The sequence below is a fragment of the Phascolarctos cinereus genome, unplaced genomic scaffold (assembly GCF_003287225.1).
Source record: "Phascolarctos cinereus isolate Bilbo 61053 unplaced genomic scaffold, phaCin_HiC Scaffold_8;HRSCAF=390, whole genome shotgun sequence".
NCBI lineage: Eukaryota > Metazoa > Chordata > Mammalia > Diprotodontia > Phascolarctidae > Phascolarctos > Phascolarctos cinereus.
Genome location: NW_027556291.1, coordinates 5,252,949 through 5,279,545, shown reverse-complemented (window position 1 = coordinate 5,279,545; position 26,597 = coordinate 5,252,949). Strand labels below are relative to the sequence as shown.

The window sequence follows — 26,597 nt, the reverse complement described above, 5'->3', positions numbered from 1 at the left end:
GAAGAGTTCCAAATCAGGATTAGTGACGAGGCTGCTGACTGCCACCACCATAGCAGGGGCCCTGTGCCAAGAGCATACTGGTCACTGAGGTCTCAAGAGCCCAGGGGAGTCATAGAGGTGACAGCCCACTCCCTGAGCCTGGCTGAATTCCACTATCTCACTTAATTCTGCTTTGGATGAAGGAGAAGAAAACCCAAGAGAGCAATAGGTGAGCCATGGCTCTTTTCCTATTCTTGCTGTGTCTTCCTTCCCAGTTCTTTGCCTCATTCTCTGCTAAAAATTTCCTACAAAATTTTTCTTAACACGATTTTAAATTTACTTTGCCAATAACCAGGTCAGATAATGAAAGTTAGCTCAAACCTTATGTCTCTATTATTAAAAAATGAAATTCGGAACCTTTTGGACCAGGGATTTTACAGTTTTAGGTTGGCAAATTGCCATGCTGATATATATATAGGAAACTCAGACACAAACTGAAAATTAGAACCCAATTTTTGTCCTTGGCATTATTCATTCCCCCATTAGGAGGATGAGATTCCACTAAAGAATTAATAGCACAACACCTTTCATAAGAAGATGGACTCCAATACAAAAATAAATTCATCCGAAAGTAGCCAGATGAACTCTAATTGTAACAAAAGGGTCTGGGATGGGACATATAAATGCACTGAGTAATCAATTTTAAAACACTGCAAGTTATTTATAATCAAAACATTTTCAACTTCTAGCCATGTGCAAATGAATAACCTCTAACAAAAGTGCAAGCTAAATACTTAGTTGTTTGGAATATAGAAAAGATTAAAATTCTAGGCCAAATAGCTCAAATCTTATACTGCATCTTCTTATAGTAACTCAGATATGCTCCAGTATTAGCCTATAAGATAAAGATTTAATATTGTGTTCATACTGATCATCTGATGATTATAGAGATATGCTATAAAAGAAGAATACAGACATAAGGGAAATTATTCTCTTATCTTGATGTCAATTCCAGGCAAAAGTTATATAGATGGCCAATTTGCATTGAGCCAGGCTTAAAGTCAGCCAGGTGGGATATTTTCAAGAGGAAATGTCATATTGGGGAAATTAAGTCAGGAGAATACTACCCCAGCCCATGCCAAAAGTCATTCTCCCAAAACATAAGAACTCCACCTGCAGTTCCTAGATGTAAACTCCATAGGGTTGCCAGCATCATAGATTCACTGGCTCAGTAGCATTCCTTAATGATCACACCTGGAGTCAGACTCAGAATAATATCAGTTAACAGTCCCATAAGTTCTTAAATAGCAAGTTCAGATAATCGGAGCTTCAGGTGGATTCAGCTCTCAAGGAGCACATATCCTAGATAACGAGTATTGACTAATTTCACATTGGTAACAATAAGAGAGTCACATTTTGTGTTGATATCACTAGTACTCACACTGAGTAGTTGCTCTTCCATCCCCAAGTTCAACATTACACAAAGATGCTGCTTTAAGGTGCTTCATAACAAACAACAAAAGACTTGAGATGGGCTGTGTAAATATGATAATCCCAAATTGTATACAGAGAATAGCTTATATGAAAAGTTGTCAGTAGTAAAACATGGTCAGTTATTAACTATGTTCAAATGGACATAAACATAGAGTACTGCTCTCAGAATCCCTTCAAACAATGGGAGCATCTTTGAGGTGACCCTTAAGTAGTTTGCATGCATTTCTACACATGTTCTAATCCCAAATTAAACAACAAACAAGTAAAATCAGATTTCCTGTTAAAGTGATACAAGATAGCTCATAAGTTACTATCTTCACCAATATAACTATTTGTTCTGAAATCCTATTTCTTAAAACAAAAACAAAAGAAGTTCCTGACTTTAACCTCACAACTTAATAGATTTATATCTTTGTTTCACAGGCTTCTTTATCTTTGTCTAATTATACTCACATCATTCTGAAAGAATGAGATACTTAAGGAATTGAATCTTATACATATATGACAAGTTCAAGCACTAATTGAACTCTTGCTTAGACCATGGCATGATAATAAATTCAGATCAAAATAGCAAGATCTTCCCACTGGCAGCTTATTACAGTAATTCAGATGCTTTGGTTAATCCAATAACAAATAGATCCAGTATTGCAATGGCAAACTTCCACTTTGTCTACCCTGATAACAGAAATTTGCTATGAGAAATATAAGCAGGGACATGGTTATAACAGCATCAAAACTGGTCCTCAAGGCCTACACCACTATAAGGAGCCTGGCAAGTGGAACTAGGTGGACAGATTTCTTGTATGAGAAAATGAATTAAGAAGAGTCCAACCTTAGCCTTCCCAAGGTAACCTCTCTACCTTATTCCCAGGGACAGCTATTCACTAGCCTTCGATCTCAGATGTCACTTCCATTGAGCTGCCGACTGCTGATGTTTCTCTTAAAGTGCCCATTTAAGGCCGGTCCAAGGACACCAGCAAACCTAAGAATGAAACTTAGAATATTAAGGGCCCCAAAAAAGTTTTCTCCTCAAACAATAAAGTCTCACTAATTACACTAGATCTGGACAAACAGTAATCAATACAATCAAATTACTATAATAAATTAGCTTACAAATAAAATTTAGTAGGCCTCCTAAAAATCACACAAAAGTTTTTTAACATTTCGTTCCTAAAAGTATTTCCCTTTTTTAAAAATAGCTTAAAATTTATCCTCTTAAAAGGCTAATCACTAAACGTTCATGAAATAAATTAGTTGAAAACCTTTAAAATGACAGATATCTCTCTTATTCAACCTTAAAGAAAAAATAAATCTTTAAAATTTTAATTTAAAAAAAAACTAAGAAAAAAGAAGAAAAAAAACTAAGTTGGCATAAATTGTCTTTAAGTAACATAAATAAATCCCCAAAGTACCATAACAAACCAAATAAATTCTTAATTATCACAAATTCCTAAGTACCACCTCCCTCTGGTCAAAAACTGTTTACACTGGGGAGGAGATTGCGTTTTTCTAAGCCAAAAAAAATACCCAAATAAATTAGCCTTATCACAATAACAAAGTTTACCAGGCCTTTAAAAATTTACTCTATGTCTTTTTGTTTCCTTTGTCTTTAAATACATCACTAGAAATCAAGATAGTGAATATGTGATAGTTCACTTAAACCCCTAGAAAATCTACACTAATTGCTATAAATCTCCAAATGAACATGTGAGTGTGTGTATCCTTAGATGAAGCAGGCTTGAAAGTCACACCTCCATTTTGTGAAAGGATTCCCATTTACTCAACAGGAATTCTACAACACAGAAAACTGTTGGAATTTCTGACTAGATGGTTCCAAGAATCCTTCTAGGTTTATAAAGGAGATTTCACAAGGTCTTTTCTTTGTACAATTACTAATTTTCCTTTTAAAATACCTACATAAATACTTGACAGGTTTTTTTTTTAATTATAACAATAACTCCAAGTAACTTGGTTAACAATCTCATAATTTTCCTAAGTGAGCCCTCCCCTTAAATATAGACAAAACTTGGAAGGTTAAGTTCTTGATTGCAGTGCTTCCGAATATTCCAGCATGTGGTCAGCCGGGCTGATAGAATGACTTAATAGCTTCATTTTTGTTTTTAAACAGTACAAGTTTTAATCTAACAACATCTAGAGTATAAAAGAAACTGCTGATAGTTTACCAGATCAGACAGCATAAGGGAATTGAGAAACATGGCAATACAATAAACAGTATCATGTATTTGAAACTGAAACAAAACCCATTACCAATCAGGAGGTCTCAATTCAGGCAAATTCTCTTCCAAATTACCTTACACAGAAAATCATCCATATCATCTCCATTGGCACTGTATAACTGATCACATCTAAAAACCCATATAACGTTATCAAATATGAAGCAATTCCTTCTCATTAAACAGATAATAAACACAGTTAACATTCACATTGCATTTGCCATATGCCAAGCACTTTACAATCGTGTGATCCTCACAATGACCCTGGGACATGGGTGCTATCGTTATCCCCTTACAGAACAGCAAACTGAGGTCCCCCTTGTTTTAAAACCACAGGGTGACAATTCCCAGCTCCATATAGACTTTTCCTCTGCTTCCCAGTCCTCTGCCTCTTTCACCTTTCTTTGAGACATCAGATAAAGAGCTACTCTAAGCCATCTCTCCCTATCCATCCTGCCTGAAATTTCAAGCTGCATATACTAAGAAATGCATATAAAGTTTTACAAACAGTTAGAAATCACCCCTGTCATCATCAGGTTAGCTTAAAATATGCTGGGCTAAAATATCCCAAGATTCTAAGCTATGTGCCACTTTTGGCCCAGGCAAAGAAACCTAAGGAATTTGATTTAATGCTGGCACAGCGTGGCCACTTTCCCCAGCCAGAAACCTTCAAAAGCTTTCAGAGTTACTTAAATAGGTGAATTAAAATAATAATGATTAAATAATTGAATAGTACAAAGAAACATTTAAGATTTTATATAATAATCATGAATCACAATAACCAATATCTTTACCATATCCAATATTTACATAGTGTTAGATTTCATAAGGCCTTCCTACAGATTTATCCTGAAAAGGGGGTGGACATGTGTGTTTGTCCTTCATTCTCTTTTTTAAAATTTATTTTTAGTTTTCAACAATCACTTCCATAAACTTTTGAGTTTTAAATTTTTCTCCCCCCTCCTTCCCCAAGACTGCATGCAATCTGATATAGGCTATACATATACATTCCTATTAAACATATTTTTCACATTAATGTAAAGAATTAGAACCAATAGAAGGAACCATAAGAAAGAAGAAACAAAACAGAAGAAAAAAAGAAGAGCAAATTGTATGCTTCGATCTGCATTCAAACTCCATACTTCTTTCTCTGAATGAGACCTTTGGAGATGTCTTAGATCCTTGTATTGCTGAGAAGGGCTAAGTCTATCAACATCAATCATCGCACAACGTGGCTGATACTATCTATGTACAACGTTCTCCTGGTTCTGCTCCCTTCACTCAGCATCAGACCATACAAGTTTTCCAGGTTTTTCTGAAGTCTGCCTGCTCGTCATTTCTTACAGCACAATAGTATTCCATTACATTCATATACCACGACTTGCTCAGCCATTCCCCAATGGATGGACATCCTCTCAATTTCCAGTTCTTTGCCACCACAAAAAGAGCTGCTATAAATACTTTTGTACATGTGGGTCCTTTTCCCATTTGTATGATCTCTTTGGGATATAGACCTAGAAGTGCTATTGCTGGGTCAAAGGGTATGCACAGTTTTATAGCCCTTTGGGCCTAGTTCCAAATTGCTCTCCAGAATGGTTGGATCATTTCACAACTCCACCAACAACGCATTAGTGTTCCAATTTTCCCACATCTTCTCCAACATTTATCATTTTCCTGTTTTGTCACGTTGGCCAATCTGATAGGTGTGATGTGGTACCTCAGAGTTGTTTTGATTTGTATTTCTCTAATCAATAGTGATTTAGAGCATTTTTTCATATGACTATAGATGGCTTTAATTTCTTCGTCTGAGAACTGCCTGTTCATATCCTTTGACCATTTATCAATTGGGGAATGACTTGTATTCTTATAAATTTGACTTAGTTCTCTATATATTTTAGAAATGAGGCCTTTATCAGAGACACGGATTATAAAAACAGAGTGTTGAATCTTCTAAGCCCTCTAAGGCATCTCAGGACTGAGCGCTAGGGAACTTCGAGCCCCGGGGTGTCCTACTCTCAGGTGCTGTGCCCCAACCATCCCTATATCATGACTTGCAATTGACTTTGATTTGAGTGAGGGAGGACTGTGCAAGGTCACCATCCTCACTTTCTCCTCTAGAGCCATCCGGGTCCAGTGGCCAGATATTCATCAGGACAACTAGAGATGGCCCAGGATGCAATGGAACACCTTGGTCCTTTTAAGCTAAGGTCTTTCCAGGTTCTCACTTTGAGTGAAGTAACACTCATTCAGTGAATTGGCCTCTTTAACGAGTGAGTCAAAGGATGGCCCCTTTAACAAAAAGAAAAAAAAATGAAACTTGGAGGGGAAGATCCTTAGGGTTGCTGGCCAAAAAAGTTACTATTTATATTTACTCTGAGCCAGGAGGCCCAAAAAATAACCATGAAGCGGTGCTTGGGCAGGGACCTATTGTCCAATCTCTGAGCTCCAGAGTGAACTGGGTTTAAGGCATGGTCTTTCATTCACCAAATGATTTATCTAACCTTATTCTCAGATTAAAGCTGGCTAAAGACTGATTTCTAAAAATCTTTTCCTTTGTAATTAATTTCTAGTTCTTAATTGGAGTCAAATCAGTGTACTTTTAACCACCTGAGGTAAGCATTGTACTAGATCCTGAAACCTTAAAATACTGACACCCTAACCCAGTTACTATTCTGCTACTGATTACTAGTTTTATTACTTTTGCATCTGTCTTTTAACAGTTAAATCCATAACCCAAAAGAATGAAAGAAGTATTCACATTTCTAACAACATTTCTAATACAATAAATTATCAAATTAATGTTAGGCATTATTTTTATACACAATACAAATCACATAACTGGGGTAAGCTGGCTTAAAACCACACAGCTAACAAATTTCCTGATATAATATAATAATAAATAAATAAATACATTTCACTTAAAATGAAACCAGAATAAATTCAATGATACCTGGATTTATTTTCCAAATATTATCATACAGAATCTAAATTTATAATTTCAATGATTTTAGTATTAAATTTTACACAAGGGCTATTTATTCCAACCATTTCATATTATGGGATTCACTATTTCCAGCTAATCCACTGCCAAAGATTTTGATTCAAATAAACTCTATCACACTTATGAACAAACTCTTATCAGATTCCTCCTTCACCCATAACAGAAACTGCCAAGTGGAACAAGAGGGGCTTTCTGACTCCTCCAAAAAGCTTGCCTGCATCCTTGACAGAAACATTTTTCCAAATTCCAAATCAAAAATCATCCTCACACTCCTTTTTGTCCTGCTTCTCTTCACCTTTTAGAATCCGGCGAGAGTTAAGACTTACTAATTTACAGATCAAGAAAGCTGCATTTCTCTCACAATTTTCACCAACATTACTTTTAAAAATCAGCTCTTGCAATGTTAATACACATTTTAAACAAATTATTGAAATCCTAAGATGATTGCATTTAAGGCTATGATATAAAAGCCCTGATCAAAGTGTCTTAAAAGACAAAAAGCTGATTTTTGCAGTTTTAAACACGTTGCCTTGATGCCAAAGTTCTGATGTCAGATATATTAGGGGGGAGGCGGGCCCAGTGGCAAAAACAATTCTGTAGATTTAATTTCAACACGATCCAAGTGGCTTTAAGTGGCTCAGTAATTAACCTCACTTGAGATGATGGCTACTTGGTCTGAGATGTTAGCAAACTGGGAGCTGTTACAGTTAAAGCCTCACCAAAGGAAAAAAAAAATTGGGGGGCTAAGTTTTACTGAGAGAGAAAGATCCCTTCTCTGCTTCCACATCCCAAATGAACTCCTGGAAGAGTCTCAGCCTACTTTTTCAGTTCCCTTCCTTAACAAGCTGATCTTAGAAAACCTCACACAGATAGATGCAGAGACAAAGCAAACATAGCCTTAGTGACCCAGAAATCAAAAGTTGATATTAAAACTTTCTTTGAAGAACTTTCTACCCTGCTTTTTTTTAACTTCCCTGTCTGCCTCCTGCTTCTGCTCAGAGAACCACCCCATCCTACACTTAGCCTAATTCCTCCAACACACATCTGCCAGAAAACCCGAAGAGGGCTTCTCCCCGCTGGGCAGAATTTTAACCTAATTTGCTCCCCAAGATATCCTAGTTTTTACAAGGATTCATATCTGCCTGTTTCATCCAACCTTCTTTTTTTCCACTTAATAGTATTTTATTTTTTCCAATTACATGTAAAGATAGTTTTCAACATTCACTTTTATAAAACTTTCAGTTCTCTCCCTCCCCTGTCCCCTCCCCAAGATGGCCTGCAATCTAATATAGGCTCTACATGTGCAATCATATTAAACATATTTCCACACTAGTCATGTTGTAAAAGAAGAATCAGAACAAAAGGGGGAGAGAGAGGGAGGGAGGGAGGGAGGGAGAGAGAGAGAGAGAGAGACAGAGAGACAGAGAGACAGAGAGAGAGAGAGAGAGAGAGAGAGAGAGAGAGAGAGAGAGAGAGAGAGAGAGAATAATAGCATGAATGGGGACAGCATTTTCCATCATGAGTCTTTTGGAGATGTCTTAGATCTTTGCATTGCTGAGAAGAGCCAGGTCTCTCAAAGTTGATCATCACACACTGTTACCATTACTGTTTACAACATTCTCTTGGCTCTGCTCACTTCACTCTGCATCGGTTCATGTAAGTCTTTCCAGGTTTTTCTGAAATCTGCCTGCTCATCATTTCTTATAGCACAATAGTGTTTCATTACATTCATATACAACAACTTGTGAAAGCAGCACAAGGCCAAATATGGATCACTGAGATTTTCCACTAGACACTGAACCATTAACCACTATTCTGAGTCTGGCCACTCAACTAGTGGATGCTTCTGTTTCTCTTAGAAAAAGGGTGAAACAGATGTATAAAAGGACAGAAAAGGAGGGAGAAAGAGAAAAGAGGGACAATTTTTGTTTCATTTAGAGAACAAAAGAGAGAAAATAGGAGATAAAAAAGGAGACTTTTCTCAATTTCTGTTTCTTTTTGAGGAGCAGTAAGAAACAGAAGCATAAGAAAAAGAGTAAAAGGAAAGGAAAATTGACAAGTGAGAGAAAAATGCAGAATTGGAGAAAGAAGACAAAACTAAATTCCAACCTGTGACCAGTTCATCTGACCAATAAAAAGTCCAGAATCCTAGCTAGAACATGACAAGGCCAAGGTTAGTGTGGTGGTATCACTCACTCACCCCCATTTCTACCTGAGACTTTGTCCCTTCCATTGTCCAAACTCTCTTTTTTCACATTAAACCTATTTTCACATCAGTCATACTCTTCTGGCTTAGCACCTCCTCCCTCCAGCCCAGAGGGCTCTACTTCTTGAAGAGATCCTAGATCTAGAACCAGAAACTAAAGGCAGACACCCAGAGTCCACCTCCCAGCTTCATCTGAGGGTCAGGACCCTTTTTTTCTGTCCTGGACCCCTCTGGCAGTCTGATACAGCCCATTCTCAGAAAAATATTCTTCCCACTTAACAGTATTTTTTTTCCCAATTACATGGAAAGATAGTTTTCACTTTTATAAGAGTTTGAGTTCCACATTTTTTTTCTCCCTTCCTCCCTTCCCTCCTCCTCCCCAAGACAGCAAGCAATGTGATACAGGCTACACACGTACAATCATATTAAACCTATTTCCACATTAGTCATGTTGTAAAAGAAGAATCAGAACAAAAGGGAAAAACCACAAGAAAGAGAAAAACAAAAAAGAGAAAATAGTATGCTTTGATCTGCATTCAGACTCCATAGTTCTTTCTCAGAATAATATTATTAAATGCATAAAATAAAATACAGGAATAAAAAGGAAACCAACTATATTAAAATACAAGTTATAACATTTTTAAAAACAAGTTCATGGACTCCAGGCTCAGAACTGCAGGAGGTCTGTGTTCCCTCTTGGTCCAAGCTTTACGTGCCCTCCTTCTGGCTCTTGGAGAAGCCTGCCATGATCTCTTGATACCCAATCTAACATTCTTCCTCAGCAGCCCCCAGTGAATTGCTCAGTCTCATTCTTCCAAAGTCCGCACTTTTCTCTGACTCCAAACCTCCCCTTTCCTCTTTGCATTCCAGAGCAGCCCAGATGGATGAGGCCTCTCTGGATACTACTACTTTCTTAGCTTAGTTATCTTAGAAGAAACAAGGAAAGAAGCATCTCTCATTGCCCCCACTCACCATTAACTGCACCATCATGAGATATCCACATACACAAGACAGAAACCGACGTAGAGGAAGATCTCACTACTTTGGCACAGGAGAGGAGGAGGGAGGAAGCATGTATATAATTCAACACAAGCCCTGTCTAGATAGGGCCTTGTGCCCAATTCCACCAGTCCCATACCACAACTGCTGAGCAACGCTGCCCCAAAAAGATTTAAGGATATGGTTCAAAGTTCACCTGAAACACTCCACTGCCAATTGGAAAGGGGTCACTGAGAGTCTGGGTACCAAGGAGACATAATGCTGTGCCAACTACCAATTTAAGCAAGAAAGAGCAGGTCATATCACATATGACGCCCCTTTTTGGTTGTAAAGTCCCCTTCCAGAATTCTCAGCTGCCTGTGACTATAACAACTCGGAAAGGAGCAAAATCTAAACGAAACTGCCTCCTAAGGAACAAATGGCCCAACACCAATCCCCTCTGGGGGGTCTTCTGTGCACTCCTGAACACTGACAAAAGAAAAACCACTTGATCCTAGAAGAGCAAGCTTATTGGGAGGACGAACTGGGTGGGCTCCATCGTCTAGAAGACCTATGGCTGCAGGAAAGACATTGTCTTCATAGATAACTCGATCTGGTTTGTTCTGCATACACAAGAGGAACTGCAGAGCCAGGCATGTTTCCTTTTTATTTAGCAGCTACATAACCCAGGTCACATTCAGTGCATAAGTATTAGATGTGGTCCTTCTTTTAGAATGCAAGAACTCACTGGGGCTGACTCCAACCTCTGACAATTATGAACCTTGTGTTCCTGGGCAAATCATTTAACCTCTCTGTGCCTCAATTTGCTAATCTGGAAAACCTATCAGAGCTAGCTCACAGGGTCGTTGTGAGGGTCAAGTGAGATAATTGATGATGGTAAGCACTTTGCAAACCGATATTAATCTTAGCTACTATGATAGTGCCTAACCCTGACTCCTGGAATCTTGAGACTTTCTGGAGGAGCTAGAATTGGTTATGAATTTGAAATAAGGAAGAAAGCAACTGGCAGAAAATAGCTTTGATTTCTCCCTTCCTCATCCCACTCCCTTGTTATCTTATGAGACAATGGTTCTTAGCCTGGGAGACAATTACAGTATGGATATTAGGCTGGGACAAATGCCCAGTGGAATGCCAACACATGATTGGGGCTCTGTCTACTTTTTGGAAATACACAAATACAATCTCCAACTAATGAGCTCCTTGTCTCTTGACAAACCCAGCCATTACACATGGCCTATCAAACATGCCACTTTCTCAAAATACTGAAACACCCAAGAAACTAATTAAAATGGGCTTAGTCACAGAACTCTCCAAGATGAGACACCCGGCAAATGAAGAGACTAGGTCAGTTCAGGGTTGGGGGAGGGGAGGAAGCGTCACACTGCATCCTCTCCCTTCTACATAAGTCATCTAGGATTCTCGGAGATTTACCTTGGTCAGTGCCCTTCTATGGAACACTAACACGTTTCCTTTCATGAATCCCACATGGATCTTAGCACCCACAATGACATAGCAAAAGAAGACTGGCTTTGGAGTTACTGAAGCTGTGTTCAAATTCTAGCTTGGCTATCTCACTACTTTGGGTGGATCACCTAACCACCCTGAGCCCCAGGTTTCTCCCCTGGGAGGACTAGATGATGCCTGAGGTCACTTGGGGCTCTAACTCTATGGTCCTAGGGTCTTGTGACTGTGCAGCTGATCACACATGACCTAGGGCAGCTGAAAGTACAACAAGGGAAACTGTTGTTCTTTGCAGGCCCATCTCCCTAACCCTTAGGCTTCTCTCCCTCACACACACAGGATCATGCAGACATTGAGTGGAAATTTGCCCGGACCAAACTCTGGATGAGTTACTTTGATGAAGGGGCCACCTTACCACCTCCCTTCAACATCATCCCAAGCCCCAAGTCCTTCTGCTACCTCGGCCAATGGTTCCTCAGGCATTTTTATGCCAACCGGGGCTCGGCGGAAAATGGAAGGAAGCATGGGAACCTGAAGATGTTCACTGTAAGGCTGCTCCTTTGTGGGGGGGGGGGGACTCTTGGTGCCCTGCCTATCCCCAGACAGCACCTACTCTCTGTAGCACTTTGAGTTTGTGTCCTACTGTCTTCCTTGGTCCCGGGGAGGAATTTGCAATGAGTGGGGAAGGAGAGCTGCTGGTGTAATGTCCATGTTCATTTGTGATTCTAGGAACGCCATGCTGACAGCCTGATTCAAAATCAGAATTACCAGGTAAGGCCCTATAACATCTGGCACTATGGCAAGAACACCGGACCAGCTCCCGCAGCTTAGAAGCAACATCTCCTCTGGTTGTATAAGATCATTTCTGCCAAGAGCAGAAGGCTCCAAGTGGTCGTGGGCTCATCTTGGGCTTCATTTTCCCCTCCAAGTGGACCAGCTGGGGGCCTTTTCTGGTTTTGCAATTTAAATCATATATTGCTCAGCAAAAATGGAATGCATGGAGAATGTAAGCATCCATTGTGTGTGTGCCCAGCCCACATGGTAAGCACCAACTAAAGCCTTGTTGGTTTGGATCCAGTAGAAGCTGGAGTTTGAGGTTTAGCCAAAATGCAGATGTTAATTCAACAGCTGGCCAGCTTACCTTAGGATGCTCCAACAACCCTGAGATGACCAGAACTGAGCCCTGTTCCCATTTCCTCCCTATCAGAGAATAAGCACACTGGGACGCTTCACAAAGAGTGGGAGAATTCTGCTGTAGGAGAATCGGCAGTCATTCTTCCTAATAAGATCGGCTTTTACTTATTTCATAGATGGCAAAAACTATAGTCCTGCCATGTTGTTGGGGATTAAGGGCAAGCCTTGGAGTCAGGAAGCCCTGGGTTTAAGTTGTCCCCTGACACATACTAACTGTGTGGTCATGGGCAGGTCACTTCTCTTCTCAGTGACCCCAGGCAACTCTCTAAGCCTCTATAGACCAGATTTGTTTCCTATCTGCATCACTGGAAAGCATTTAAACACTGAAAGTTCTCTACAGGGATCCAATCCCAGGTCCAAACCAAAAGTGAAAATTGGGCCTGGCCTCCTAACCAAGAAAAACAGAAAAGACATCATTTTCTGCCCATTGTTTCCAAACAGAGCCAGTGGCAGCAGCTACAAACAGGATGAGGCCCTAGAAGAGTTTGATTTAATGCGGCTGGTTCACAAAGGATCTAACTGGAAATAGCCTTAGGCTGGGTCACTAGCACTAACCAGCCCAGAGAAGGACTTTCAGACCACAAGGATTGCTCTGACAAGCCAATGGGAATAATACCTCAATAGGACAATATAGGTGACATCAGCACCCTGGACAGTGACTGGGTGGGGAGGGAGAAGGGAAGCAAAAGCAAATTTAGATAAAACATTTTCCCTGTCCACGGTGGAAGGCATAGAGCTTGTCTAGAAGGCCGATAGATAGGCAGCTATCCTTGGCATAGGATGAGCTCTAAATTGAGAGCCAGTCAATCTGGGTTCACATGCCAATTCTGCCACTTACTGCCTGTGTGACCTCAGCAAAGTCCCTTCTCTTCCCCTCTTGGGGACTCAGTCCCTTCTGTGAAATAAGAGGATTGCACTAGGTGACCTATAAGCTCTAAATCTCTGAATACACACCAATCCCATCCAATCCAATAAATATTTAAGCGCTTAATCTGTTCAAGGCACTGTGCTAGACACCAAATTAAAACCCAAATTAAAAAAATAATACATCCTACCACATAATCCATGGTCTCTGCCCCAGGGCCCTTCCCAGCCACACTGCCCCCCCCATTTCACCAAGCACACCTCCAGGGCCTGCTGCACCCCATCCTGCCCAGAGGCGCTCTCCTGGTCACCCCTCCCAGCCACTAGACCATCCAGACCTCATCATCTATAAATCAGGGCCCCTTCTGGCCAAACTGCTACAACTTACCATCCACACCCCCAGACTTGGATCCCTCTGGACATTCTCTAGTCACAATATTACAGTGCAAGTGAATTCTTGGTGAACTTCTATAGCAGACAATCCCAGGATGAAAGCTAGCTAGGCAAGAGGAAGGAAGTGAGTGCAGTTTCTGCTTTATGTTCCAGGAAGTGATTCGGAATTTGGTGAAAAGATACGTTGCAGCCATGATCAGAAGTTCCAAAACAAATGATGGACTAACAGAAGAAAACTTTAAGGTAATTTGAGCCCACTGATAATGTTGGTCACCTCCTAGAGCCCAATGTCTTCCTCTGCATTCAGAAGTTTGGGGCAGCGGGATATGACCTATGTGTACAATCCACGGCCTCTCTCAGAGAGGGAGGGGGGCATTTGTCCAATACCAGCCTCACTCCATTCTGCCCCCAAAACATCCGTTTCACCACCTATCACAGTCTATCATTACTGAGTCATTCCTTTGAGCCTTAAATGCACTTATTTCTGCCTTCATGAGTCCCGTTTGAAATACAGATACCCTTAGGAAGGGATCAGAGCCTTAAGCTAACACCTTAGTGAAGGCCAGGGGTGGAGCTGGACATCAGAAAGGGCACAAGTGGGACCAATAAGAGGCACAGAAAGGCAACGAAGGCAAATTTTCCAATTTTACATTGGCTACTGAGGGCCAACCCTTTCCTGAGAATGACCGAGCTCGAAAGACTCCTCAAAGATTGATAGAATTTTAGAGTCAGGAAGGCTGGGAATTCAAGTCCATCTCTGACATTTCCTAGCCTAGTGACCCAAGGCCAGGCATGTCCCCCCTCCCAGAGTGTCTTTTCCTCTGTAACATGGAGGTACTGCCTACCAAAGGGCTCAACAAATGGCACCTATTCTTACCGCCCTAGGAGTTAAAGCAGGACATCTCCAGCTTTCGTTATGAGGTGCTTGACCTCTTGGGCAATCGCAAACCCCAGCGGAGGAGCTTTTCCACAAGCAGCACTGAAATCTCCCAGAAGGATGATGCCAATGATGGTAGTGGGGGGGAGAAGGCCAAATCCAAGAGTGTCTCTTTCAACCTCACTGGCAAAAAAAGGGACTATGGCATGTCAGCCCCAATCAAGACTACATCCAAGACAAGCAGTGGGGGTGCAGCTGCTGCCCCCACCCCTCAAGTGAGGCCGAAAACCAGTGGGCCCAGTAAGCACTCCTTTATGAGCAACCCACTCCAGAAACTGTCGAGCACAAAGAAAGAGTCTTTCAAGAGACTGGGTCTCTTGTTCTCCAAGATGAATGGGCATCTGGCTGAGCCTAGCGCAGAGCCAATGTACACGATTTCAGATGGAATCATTCAGCCCCGCTACACATGGCAAGACAGCAGATATTCCCAGATGGATCCAGAGCAGGGAGAGGCTAGCTGTTCGAAAAGTGAGAGCAACCTCTCAGAGGCGGACTTTGGGGGGGGGGCGTGTGCCCCCAGCACTAGTGCAAGGGCCTCTGGGCAGAGCAGTGAATGCCCTCTTGCACCCTCCAGTTCTCTCCACTGTTCTTCTAGCATCTGCACATCCAATTCCAAACTGCTTGACTCCACAGAGGATGTGTCTGACTCGTGGGGGGAGGCTTGTGACTTGCTTACGAATCGATGGAAGGATGGACAGGAAGAACACGTTACAACTCGGCTCTGAGCTGGGCACGATGTCTGTCTTTCTTGGCTAGAGGCTGGGGTGGAGAGGGGACTCCCAGGATCCACCTGCTTTCAGAGCCACCCACTTGGCTTTCATTATTGCTTCAATGTTTGGTGCATTTGTTTTGTTTTTGCCATTTTCTACCTATAGATGCTGAGCTTAGCTTTGCTACTAAATGAAGGGGTTCACCAGGAAACCCCAGAGCTTAGGGTTCATTGGCACTTTCCAAGCTTTGGCGCTGCTTTTCCTGCCCTCATGTTCTCTAGGTTCCCATCCTGCTCCCTCCTCTCTTCTTCCCCCCCCCACAAAAAAAAAAGAAAAGCTCAATGCATAGGAGCTCCTGAGCAAAGTCCAACTGGCCACTGGCTGAGTCTGACTCTCTGGGCCTGACTTTGCTGCTGTCCAGTGCTGCCCAGGGTCCCCTTCTCCTCATCTTACCTGGCAGAGTGCCTTTGTTCTCACCAAGCTGTGACTGCTTAAGTGCTCCCAGTGAGTTATGCCTAGCAGTGGATGAGGCACTGCACAAGACGCATTCATTACGTGTGGAAGTGAGGAGTTGCTGTGATACCCTTTGGATTTGCTGGCATCAGAGCTAGGATATTTGTGTGACACATGATGACTGCAGCTCCTCTGCCGGATGCCATGATGGTTACTGTGGTGAGTTTTCAGAATGACTGCAAGCAAAAGCTTTTCCTGGATAAAAAACAATCTTGGAGGGGAAAGGGGAAACATTGTCATAGAAAAAAGATCTTGCCAAGGTGTCAAAATCTGACAAAGAGCATCTGTCACTTTAACTGTTTCCTGAAAACAACAGAATCCCCAAACCCCAAACCAGCAACACCAACACAGAGAGCATACTTAGGGATCCTAGCCTGGGCAGCTGCAGCTCAACTGGATCAGCTGAGGAAGCTCCACACAGAACAGAGAAACAAAAGGTCTGGATGCAGAGGAAGACCCAGCACCAGAGTGGACCAGAGAATTTAGAACTCCAAGGCTGTACTCTCAGAGCCTCCACCAAATCCAGGGGTGAAAGGCCAGGATGCCTGTGCATGTGTACATGCCCTGGGCCTACAGTTCCTCTGCCCCCAAACCCAATTCACAAATGCTGTGCCAATGACCCTGGTGTCATTAATTAGTAGCAAGGTTTCCCACATCCCATTTGCTCCTAACAGGCAAATTTACTGTGAGCAACAGTTCTCAGAATTATCTTTCCCATTTTGTTTGATGGTACAAAATTCCAATCGATGGCCCCTGTATCCAAGGCTGTGTGTACATCTTTGGAAGAGAAAAACACAGCCTTCTTGCTGCTAGCTGTGGCTGATAAACCAGGGACAGTTGTCCTGGATCTCACTCTGTTGATGATGTTGGCATCAGGAAACAGATAACATTCCATTCTTTTCCAAGGGGGCTGTGTGGCCTGGTCAGTCGGATCACCATTTGGGCATGGTCAGGAGTTTGCTTTTCAACCCTGGGGCCTTAAATGTGGGGTCATGATAGAACAGGAGAGATGGCAGGTGCTCTGATTTCAATGCCCATCTGCATGGAGCTTGGGAGGAATGAAGGCTCGAGGTCCCCACCCCACACTGAGTCAATTTCTTCCAGGAACCACACTGTAAGCTAGAGAATGCATAAGCAGAGGTCACCTCTGGTCACAGGGCAGGTGTAATCCAGCTGGATCAAGTTTTCTTATGTTCCGAAGTACAGAGACCCATCACAAAATTCAGAGCCAAAATATCTATTCCAGAACCAGATGCTAAGAACACAAAAGCATATTCTACTCCCCCCTATTAAGTCATCACAACATGACTGTACAGAAACATCATTAACTTTCCTTGCACATTACTGCAGCTTAATTCAACTTCCTACTTATCTCTTCTCTGGCCCTGAATTTGGTTTAAACTTGTTATCATGACAGACACCTGCTGGTTTCATGCACTTTGGCAAGTCATTAAGCCTCAGTGTCCTCACCTCTACAATGGGGATAATAAGACCTGCCTGGCCGCTTCTCTGTTCAATTCAATAAGTATCTCTTTAGCACCTGCATGACTAGGCACTAGGGACTGGACTTGGAGCAGGGAGCTTCCTCCACCAACGCCCCCACTGAGCACCAAGGGGGCCACGAGTCTCACACCAATATGGAGCAGAGGGAGGGCCCAAAGCCAGATCTTACTGCTTTCCAGGCGTGGAGACAAGACCAGACACAAAACAGGCCCCTGTCCTCCAGGAGCATGCATTCTGCTGACGGAGTCCTTCTTGGCATCTCAACTACATTTCACTATTAGGCTGAAAAATCTCCAAAGAAAACTACTGAATGATGTCCGAAGGGACACTTGTTGCATGCAGCCCCTCCCTGAATTCCAGCCATTGCTCTAGGGGCACCATTTCCCCGGGATGCATGGACTACCTCTGACTTCAAAGTGCAACCTAATTCAGACTCTTCCAGGGTCAGGTGCATTCATCTGACTGCCATTTTATCTCAGCTGCGAGGTGGGAACCAATCCAAGGATGACGGTGTCCTTCCTGTTCACCAAGGACTCCAAAGGCTGCCACCATGCCGTGCTGTTCAGGGGGTCCCTCTGCTGCACCAGCTCCATCTGATCTTCCAAGTGAGCACCATGAGCACGTACGACCTTGGCCCAGAGAACACACAGACCCCTTGTACTTCAAAACAAAATTGGGGGGGAAATTAGCCACTCCTTTGCCAAGTCATATCCTTGCCCTGGACCTTGACCTTGGTCAGTTCTACTAATCCAATGTAGGCCAATCCAACGAGTATTTATGAAGCTCCTGCAACGGGCACTGGCGACACAGAAAGTCTGGTAGCATCCCTGGCCTCTAAAGAGCTCATGAAAAGACCTGGCATTGTAACCCTTTTCCAAGAACTGGTACTGTGCACATCGTGTGGGGTGCCATTGTAAGGCCCCACAGCTCCAGCTAGAGCCCTGGGGTGACCTGAGGCAACTGAGTGGACCGGTTAGTGGCTACACATGCGCACATCTGCCTTCTTCGACCACAATACCAGAATGATTTCCAGAGAAATCCTTCCTTTGGCTTGAACAATTTCTATGTTCCCACCCCCGACTTTGCTGATGTAGAAGCTGTCATTTGGTGCTCCACCGCTGGCTTCAGCACAGAGACACTGCCTCAGCTGCCTCCCCAGTAGCCACCCCAGTTGCTTATGCTTTGCTTTGTTTTGTCCACGAGGCACCCTCCCCCCCCCCCATGATCTTGGCTCCTCAGTCCCTTTGGCTGATCACTGAGCTTCTTTGTTGGGGAGAGAAGACAGAAGGGGGAGCATGAAGCAGCTTCAAAGTCATTCTCACCCCAGTGAGTGCATGCAACGGGATGGAGTCTGTCATGACTGTCACAAACTTGAGATCTATCAGGTTTGGAGGTTGTTGGTTTTGCAGAAGACAAAAGAAATAAAGCACTCAGGTTAGAAACAAAGGACCTTACCTGTAAAACAGAAACAACCAACAATCTGCTAACTTTCAACTAGCATTCATGGTGAAACCTACGTGCGAGTCTTGCAGCCTTACCACCGACTTGAGGTGTGACTCTCTGTGCTAATACGTGGCCTAGAATTGCCATGAAGGTGCTGCAGGTTGGAGCTCCTGCCGGACCGAGGCGGAGAGGAATCCATCCCCAACTAGCCCGGGCACTGTGGGCCCTTGAGCTCTGCTTTCAGTTGGTTCCTGCCTGCCCTAAATGGTTTGGTGTCTTTGCCCTTTCTGTTATTCTCTCAGCCTCAGTTTATATTCCACTTTCTTTTCCTAACAGTGTAAGATGTACACTTGTGTGTGTGTGTGTGTGTGTGGTTGTGTGTGTGTTCAGTGGCACTTGAGAGCCATGTACATATTAAAAATTTGAATATTTAAGGTTGAGTGGGTTAGCCTCATGGCCTAGAGAAGTCCAAAGTGATCTGTCCATCATGGCATGAATGAGTGGCAGCAATTTGGGGGAAAGCCCACAGCTTGGCCCACATGTGATGAATGACTTTGCCTGAGTGGATGTAACAGTCATGCAACTCACATGGCTGAAAGGCTCTTCTCATACTGCTGCTGATTCAGTGAAACCAAACAGAAGCCTGGGTTCTCTCCCTGCATGGATCTAAGGTGCATCTTACCCTGTAATCCTAGGCTCAGCAGACTTCACTGCACTGCAGAGCTCCCAGACTGAAAGCTCTGTCCATCCCATTGTCCATCCCAAGGCACGGGTGGGGTGGGCTCAGTGAGGCTCTAAGTTGGCCAACCCTCTGCAGGGACACAGTTGAAAGGTCGAGACTTCATGAGTCACCAGTCTAAACTGGCTGGCCTTTGTCATCAATGGGGCACTCAGAAATAAACAGGGATAAGGGCACAACTGTGCAGAGAGACCATCTCAATAGCCAAAAGAAGTCCATGTCTTTGGATAGACAAAGACTTTGTGAGAGATTACACAGTACAATTTGGGGGAGGGCAATGACTGCTCTTTTCCCTCTTCAGGAAGAGGCCGGGGATATTGCAATATAAAGTTATGTCGATCTCAGATCAGAATGACTGCTTATTTCACAATGGATGAAAGGTCAGACCAGACCTGGACTGGGTTTCAGATGATGGTTAAGGTGAGCTCTCGCTGTTGGCAACCACAGTTACTTGTTCCAACATGCTGGTCCTGTGTCAGATCCCACTGGAAGTCCTGCCCTCTTCAGGGGCTACTGTTCTATATAGCTAGGTTTCAGTGTTTATTGATTAGAAGGACCTCAGAAGAAAAAGCAAGGCTTTGTTTCGTTAGTGTTCCAATAAATGTTTCTAAAAGTCTAAGGCTCCAGAAAGTCCATATCATATTTTCAAATCCAGGATTCAAAATCCATTTCCACTTCATACAATGTGCATTAATATGGCATTGTTCTATACAGGAAGAGATACCCAAGAACGCAGCAGCTACCTGACCCACTGGGACGTATGCTCCTCAGTATTCCCTAATGCTCTTTGTGCTCCTACTCTCAATGCCTGGTGCACAGTAGGCACTTAATAAATGTTCCACATAGGTCTGGACTCCCCTTTGATAATGGCCCTCCCAGTCTGGAGCAGACTGTTGGGATTGGAAATCTCCATCCTGTGAAGCGTGTGAGTTGATTTTTGGAAACAACCAAATGTCATTCTGAGGCATTTGGTGGATAAGATAGGAAGAGGGGATAGAGAGGGAGTTTTGGTCCAAAAGGAGTATGGCCAGTAAGTAACAAAGCTGCTGTTCTTGGGGGCGCTTTGCAAGTTATCCCCAAAGAAGGCAGCATCAGAGGCACATGTGAGCAGGGCCTCAAGGGGATTCCTCTGGCAGACAACTTACCGGTGGCAGGACCAGGCAGGGACTTTGCCAATCGCCAGGGTCTTGTATTCCTCAAGTTCACTTTAGGGTTGCTCTTGGAACATGTTTTTCCATACAACTAACATTTTACATAAGGACTAGTTTCCCCCTGTGCTGATGGTACTCACAGAAGCCCTTGGAATCCTAGAACCAGCTAGATCAGGGGTAGGGAGGAAAGACAAGTACTCAAGTGGAGGCTCAGAGCAAAATGACTGCAAAAGCTGGGTTGAAATGGGAATTATTGAAAGGGAATTGATGGGACCATAGACTGAGAGCTGGAAGAGGGGTCAGAGGCCATCTAGTAGAAGAGAGGAAGAAAGTGAGGCCCAGAGAGGAGACTAGTCCAAGGTCACAAAGCAGTAGTGTCGGAATCTGAACCCCGGTCCTATGATGCTAAAATCCAGCCCTCTTTACACTACACCATGTTGCCTCTCCATTATACAGTATTGGTGACCAAAACTATCCCCTCCCCTCACTATTTTGTTTTTGCTTTTGTTTCTTGTTAAAAAAAGAAAGAAAGAAAGAGAGAAAGAAAGAAAGAGAGAAAGAAAGAAAGAAAGAAAGAAAGAAAGAAAGAAAGAAAGAAAGAAAGAAAGAAAGAAAGAAAGAAAGAAAGAAAGAAAGAAAGAAAGAAAGAAAGAAAGAAAGAAAGAAAGAAAGAAAGAAAGAAAGAAAAGAACTCAAAACCAGCAGTAGCATTCAAATAGGTAGCTAACAGCCAAGCCCTGCCCAGGAGTCTTTTTCTTCAAGAATTCTCCAAATGGGTTTGGAAATGCTTTCTCCTCTTTCAATAGGACTATATTTTCCATCCTCTGTGAGGCTAATTTTCCAGTCAAGAAGAACAAGAGAAGGGAAGTGAGCAGCTAGGCTGTAATTTCAAAGGCTGTCTTTCAAATCAACACCCAGAGAAAGACCAGGGTTCAGAAAGTTCTCAGTGGGCTGGTCTTACCTAGACTCTTCCTGGAATCACTAAGGCTTTTCCCATTGTGATCTCAGAGATACAGAGGAGCTTGCTGACAAAGATTTCATCCCTGATAAGAGAACTGATCCAGCAGAACTTGCCACTAGACTACCAGGCCTGTGTCCCCAAAAAGCCCTGGAGAAGAAGCCCAGAGGAGGTCCTGATTATCTTACAGTGATGTACACCAGCAGCCTGACTGAGAGGAGCCCAAGTGATAGCAACATCAGGTGCCACCCCCTCCCCCAACTCCAGCTAAAAGGAGGGGGGAACTGAAATCGATGAAACCCTGCTTTAACCAACAGGGACACCATCTTGTCCCTTTCAAGGCCCAACCACCACCGCCACCACACACTCTCTAATGTGTGGGGGGAAATTTGAAATTGACACACCTGCCCTCCAGAGGGAGCTAACCAAAACAGGACCACAAAAAGTAACCCCAGAGTTGTCAAATCATGATTCAGGTGTTCCAGGTTTGGGGGAGCTTGTGGGGGGGGGGGGTCAACAAGTGTTATTAATTTGTATGTTTATATTGTGTGGCCTGGGAAGGCGAGGAAAGGAGACAAGGTTTCATTCACTAAGAATTCCCTTTTCCTGGCCTAGCTGTCTCAGTTTCACAGGCACATATAGAAAGCCTGTCTGCATGAACTTTATGGGACAACCTTCGTTTCTGAGCCCAATGATGAGGAAGAGAGAGGTCGGGCATGTTCATCTTAATGACAGCTTGGCATCATGGGCTACTCCTTAAAAACCTTCATGTTGTCTCTTGGAGAAGCATTATTTGAGTAACTGTCATTTTTGTTCCAGTACTTTCTGTAAGCAGTGCAAAGTTAACGTCATCCTTAAATATAAGTGTTAAAAATGAAATCTCCTAAAAGAAAATTGTTTATTTTGTGTGTATTTTTGGATTTGTTGTGAACTAAAATGTGAAGCAGCTCCTTTTCCCTCTCGGGATGCCAAGTGTTCTGTCCCTCCCTTTTCCAATGTCCTATTGATAATAAACATTCATAAATGGCAATTTGACACAGTGTCTTACATGGGAATTAGCAAGGAATGGGGCATATGTTTGCAGAAGTGACCTGAAAATGGGAGCTCCGTGAACACTCTTCAAAAATTCATTTCTCCCCATTATACACAAAGCTTGGATTTCAAGTGTTGGGAGATTTCATTAGTATTCAGAAAGTACTTTGAAACTCCAGAAGGAAGGCAACTCTATGGTCATAAAGCTGGATCACTGCAATACTGGGAAACTTCATAGGCCTCATCTTGGATATTTATTCTCCTTTATCAGGCATCCACAATGCATGCTGTATTGTACGGACCCAGTCAGAGCTTGTGGTTGTTTGAGACACACACAGAGCGCACACACACACACACACACACACACACAGAGCCCCTCTCCCCCTGAGTTAAGCTGGGTGCCCCAAGAGCAATTTTGGGTAGCTATTAGTGTATGCCACTGCATTTCTTGTGAAGTCAGAACAAGAGACTAATTCAAACTGAAATCATTGCCTAAGAGCTCTGTGATCTCATCTCTGGGGGCAGCTTCACGCACCCTCTCATCCTGCACCATTCTCGATCATCCACAGAAAAGCTCCTCATCATGTCTAGCTGGGGGCCTTATGGGAGGCTGTACCACTAGCCACTCTCCTCTGACCGTCCTTCAGCTTGTCAACATCCTTTCTGAACTGTGGTGCCCACAGAAATGAGATCACACATGGACAGCACTTTATAAAGGTCTTCCTCGGGGCAGCTAGGTGGCGCAATGGATAAAGCACTGGCCTTGGAGTCAGGAGGCCCTGAGTTCAAATCTGGCCTCAGACACATAATACTTCCTAGCTGTGTGACCCTGGAGACAAGTCACTTAACCCGGATTGCCTAGCAAAAAAATAAATAAATAAAGGTCTTCCTCACATAAAATCTCAACTGCCTAACAAACAAGCAGGAAAGAAATGTTTACCTTTGGCCCCAAAGGCTACCCACGCAGCAGGCACATCTGGCCCAGCTGCCTGTGAATGCAGGCTGAAATCCCACGGCAGGAGGGCCGACGTCTAGTGGGAGGGGGTTTTCCACTTGGGCACATTATTGCTGAAGGAACCACCTACTGAGTATCTAATCCTCTTATGTGACCCCCAGCCCCGGCCCCACCCTGGCTGTACAGTTAGAAGAGAAGAAAGGCATGCATGATCCACTTGGCAGAATCACAGGCCAGTTTTGATTTGACAACTTTCTTCCCCATGTGGCTGCTGTGGTGTCAGTGGATGACAGGAGCCCATGTCTGCCCCCTAAGCTTCTCCTGCAAAGCTGGAGTGGCCAGACCAGAGATCTATGGCTAGGAGGGGCACTGAGGACACTAAGATGACAAGTTTATAAAAACTTGATGATACCATAAGCTAACATGAACTAAACACTGCTAAATGGAAAAAAACAAAACAAAACAACTCACTGGGAGAAAAGCCCTCTTGAATTAGGCCCTGCACTAATGGGCACAGACAGATGACAGTCTATAAGGTTAAGGAGCTAAGATGAGTCAGTGGCCTAGGCATGAAGTCCAGGTGTCCCCACCTGGCAAGGAATGCTCAGAAGGCCTGTAAGGAGCACAAAGGCATCGCAGTTCATCTGGGCTGAATGAATTAGGACTGCCCAAGCTGCTCTACTTGGTAAAGCTGCTATAGCCATTAGCCTCATTTCTATGATACTTCAGACTGTCCAGGTGCATGGAGTACAACTAGGTCCAATTCCAATCTAAAGAACCCTAACCCTTCCCCAAAATGAGAAAGCTAAACAGATAGGAGCTGATTTTATGACCAAAAAAAAAATAAAAGAAAATAAACCATTGGTTATTTTGATTAAAAAAAAAAAGAAAAACAATTACCAGTATCAAAAATAAAAAGGGTGAATGTACCACCAATGAAGACAAGATTAAATTAGTAGGAGTTATTTTGCCCAATTATATTCCAGTAAATCTGATAATCTAAGCAAAATGGATTAATATCTACAAAAATATAAATTGTCCAGATTAACAGAAGAAGAAATAGAAGACTTAAATAACCACTTCTTAGAAAAAGAAATTGAATAAGCCATCAATGAGCTCCCAACAAAAAAAATCCCCAGGGCCACATGGATTCACAAGTGAATGCTACCAAGCATTTAAAGAATAATGAATTCCAATCCTACATAAACTACTTGAAAAAATAGGTAAAGGAGTCCTACTAAACTGCCCTTCTATGACACAAATATGACTTTGATACCTAAACCAGGGAGGGCAAAAATAGAGAAAGAAAACTCTAGACCAATTTCCCTGATATATATTGATACAAACTTTTAAAATAAAACACTAGCAAGCAGATTACCACAATATATCACAAAGATCATATGCTACGACCAGGTGGGATTAATACCAGGAATGCAGGACAACTCTCAGCAAAATTGACCATATCAATAACAATAACAAAATAATTATGTGATTATCTCAATAGATGCAGCAAAAGCTTTTCACAAAAATACAATACCCATTCCTGTTTTAAAAAAATACTAGAAAGCATAGGAATCTATGGAGCTTTCCTTAAAGTGATAAGCAGTATCTATCTTAAACCATGAGCATTATCTGTAACAAGGATAAGCTAGAAGCCAAGGATGCCCATCATTACCACTGTTATTCAATATTGTACTAGAAATGCCAGCTATAGAAATAAGAGAAGAAAAAGAAACTGAAGGTATTAGAATAGGCAACGAGAAAACAAAACTATCATTCTTTGTAGATGATATGATGGTATGCTTAGAGAACTCTAGATTAGAGTCAGCTAAAAAAGTACTTGAAACTTTAGAGAAGTTGTAGGATGTAAAATAAACCCACACAAATCATCAGCATTTCTATATACTACCAACAAAACCCAGCAGGAAGAGAAAGAAAAATTCCATTTAAAATAACTGCAGACAGTATAAAATACTTGGGAGTCTACCTACCAAGACAAACTCAAGGACTATATGAACATAATTACAAACCATAAATAAAGATAGATCCAAACAACTGGAGAAATAGTAATTGCTCACGGGTAGGCTGAACCAATACAATAAAAATGATAATTCTAATTTAAATTTACTTATTCAGTGCCATATCAATCAAACTACGAAAGAATTATTTCATAGAGCTAGAAAAAATAGTAATGAAACTCATCTGGAAGAACAAAAGTGTCAAGAATATCAAGGCAATAAATAAAAATACATGCAAAGGATGCTGGCCTAGCAATACCAGATCTCAAACTATATTACAAAGCAGTGATCAGCAAACCAATCTGTACCAGCTAAGACACAGAGGGGTGGATCAATGGAATCAGTTAGTAAATAACCAAAGTTATCCAGTGTTTGAAAGCTAAACAGAGATATAACCAAGGCAGGTTAACCACAGCACTAACCCAGGGTGCACCTGGGTCATGGGCTAACCTGCTCAGCCATCCCAAGGTGTGCATTCTACCCAAGTCAGCTCCTTCCCACCTCAACCTGTCCAACGGCAACCAATTCTTTAGCAGCATGGTTCCTGGCTCCTCACAGCTGCATTTGAGGGAAGAGGAAATTCAAGGAAGTCGTAGGAACCACACCAAGCATGGCTAATCTCTAAGGCATCATGGAGAATACAAGAGGCCTGGAGATGGGCAAAAGAGCCCAATTTAATTTAATGAAGGCAAGATGGTCGATAGGCTGGCAAGTCTTCCAGATATTCCTGGGAAACCTCTATCATACGTTATTGAAACAGTGGTTGGAAAGGAAAGAAATGAATACTGTTGCTCAGTTGTTTCTGACTCTCTG

General features: G+C 42.6%; 1 protein-coding gene across 1 annotated transcript in view; it reads left to right on the top strand.

Annotated features, from left to right (window-relative positions):
* Positions 1-22,753, top strand: part of TRPC5 (transient receptor potential cation channel subfamily C member 5) — a 73,338-nt gene extending 50,585 nt beyond the window's left edge. Inside the window, exons 7-10 of the mRNA XM_078147824.1 lie at positions 11,714-11,920; positions 12,104-12,145; positions 13,979-14,068; positions 14,711-22,753. Coding sequence (XP_078003950.1) covers positions 11,714-11,920; positions 12,104-12,145; positions 13,979-14,068; positions 14,711-15,487 — 1,116 coding nt within the window. The 3' untranslated portion in view covers positions 15,488-22,753. The remainder of the gene's footprint in view (positions 1-11,713; positions 11,921-12,103; positions 12,146-13,978; positions 14,069-14,710) is intronic.
* Positions 22,754-26,597: the final 3,844 nt, after the last annotated feature.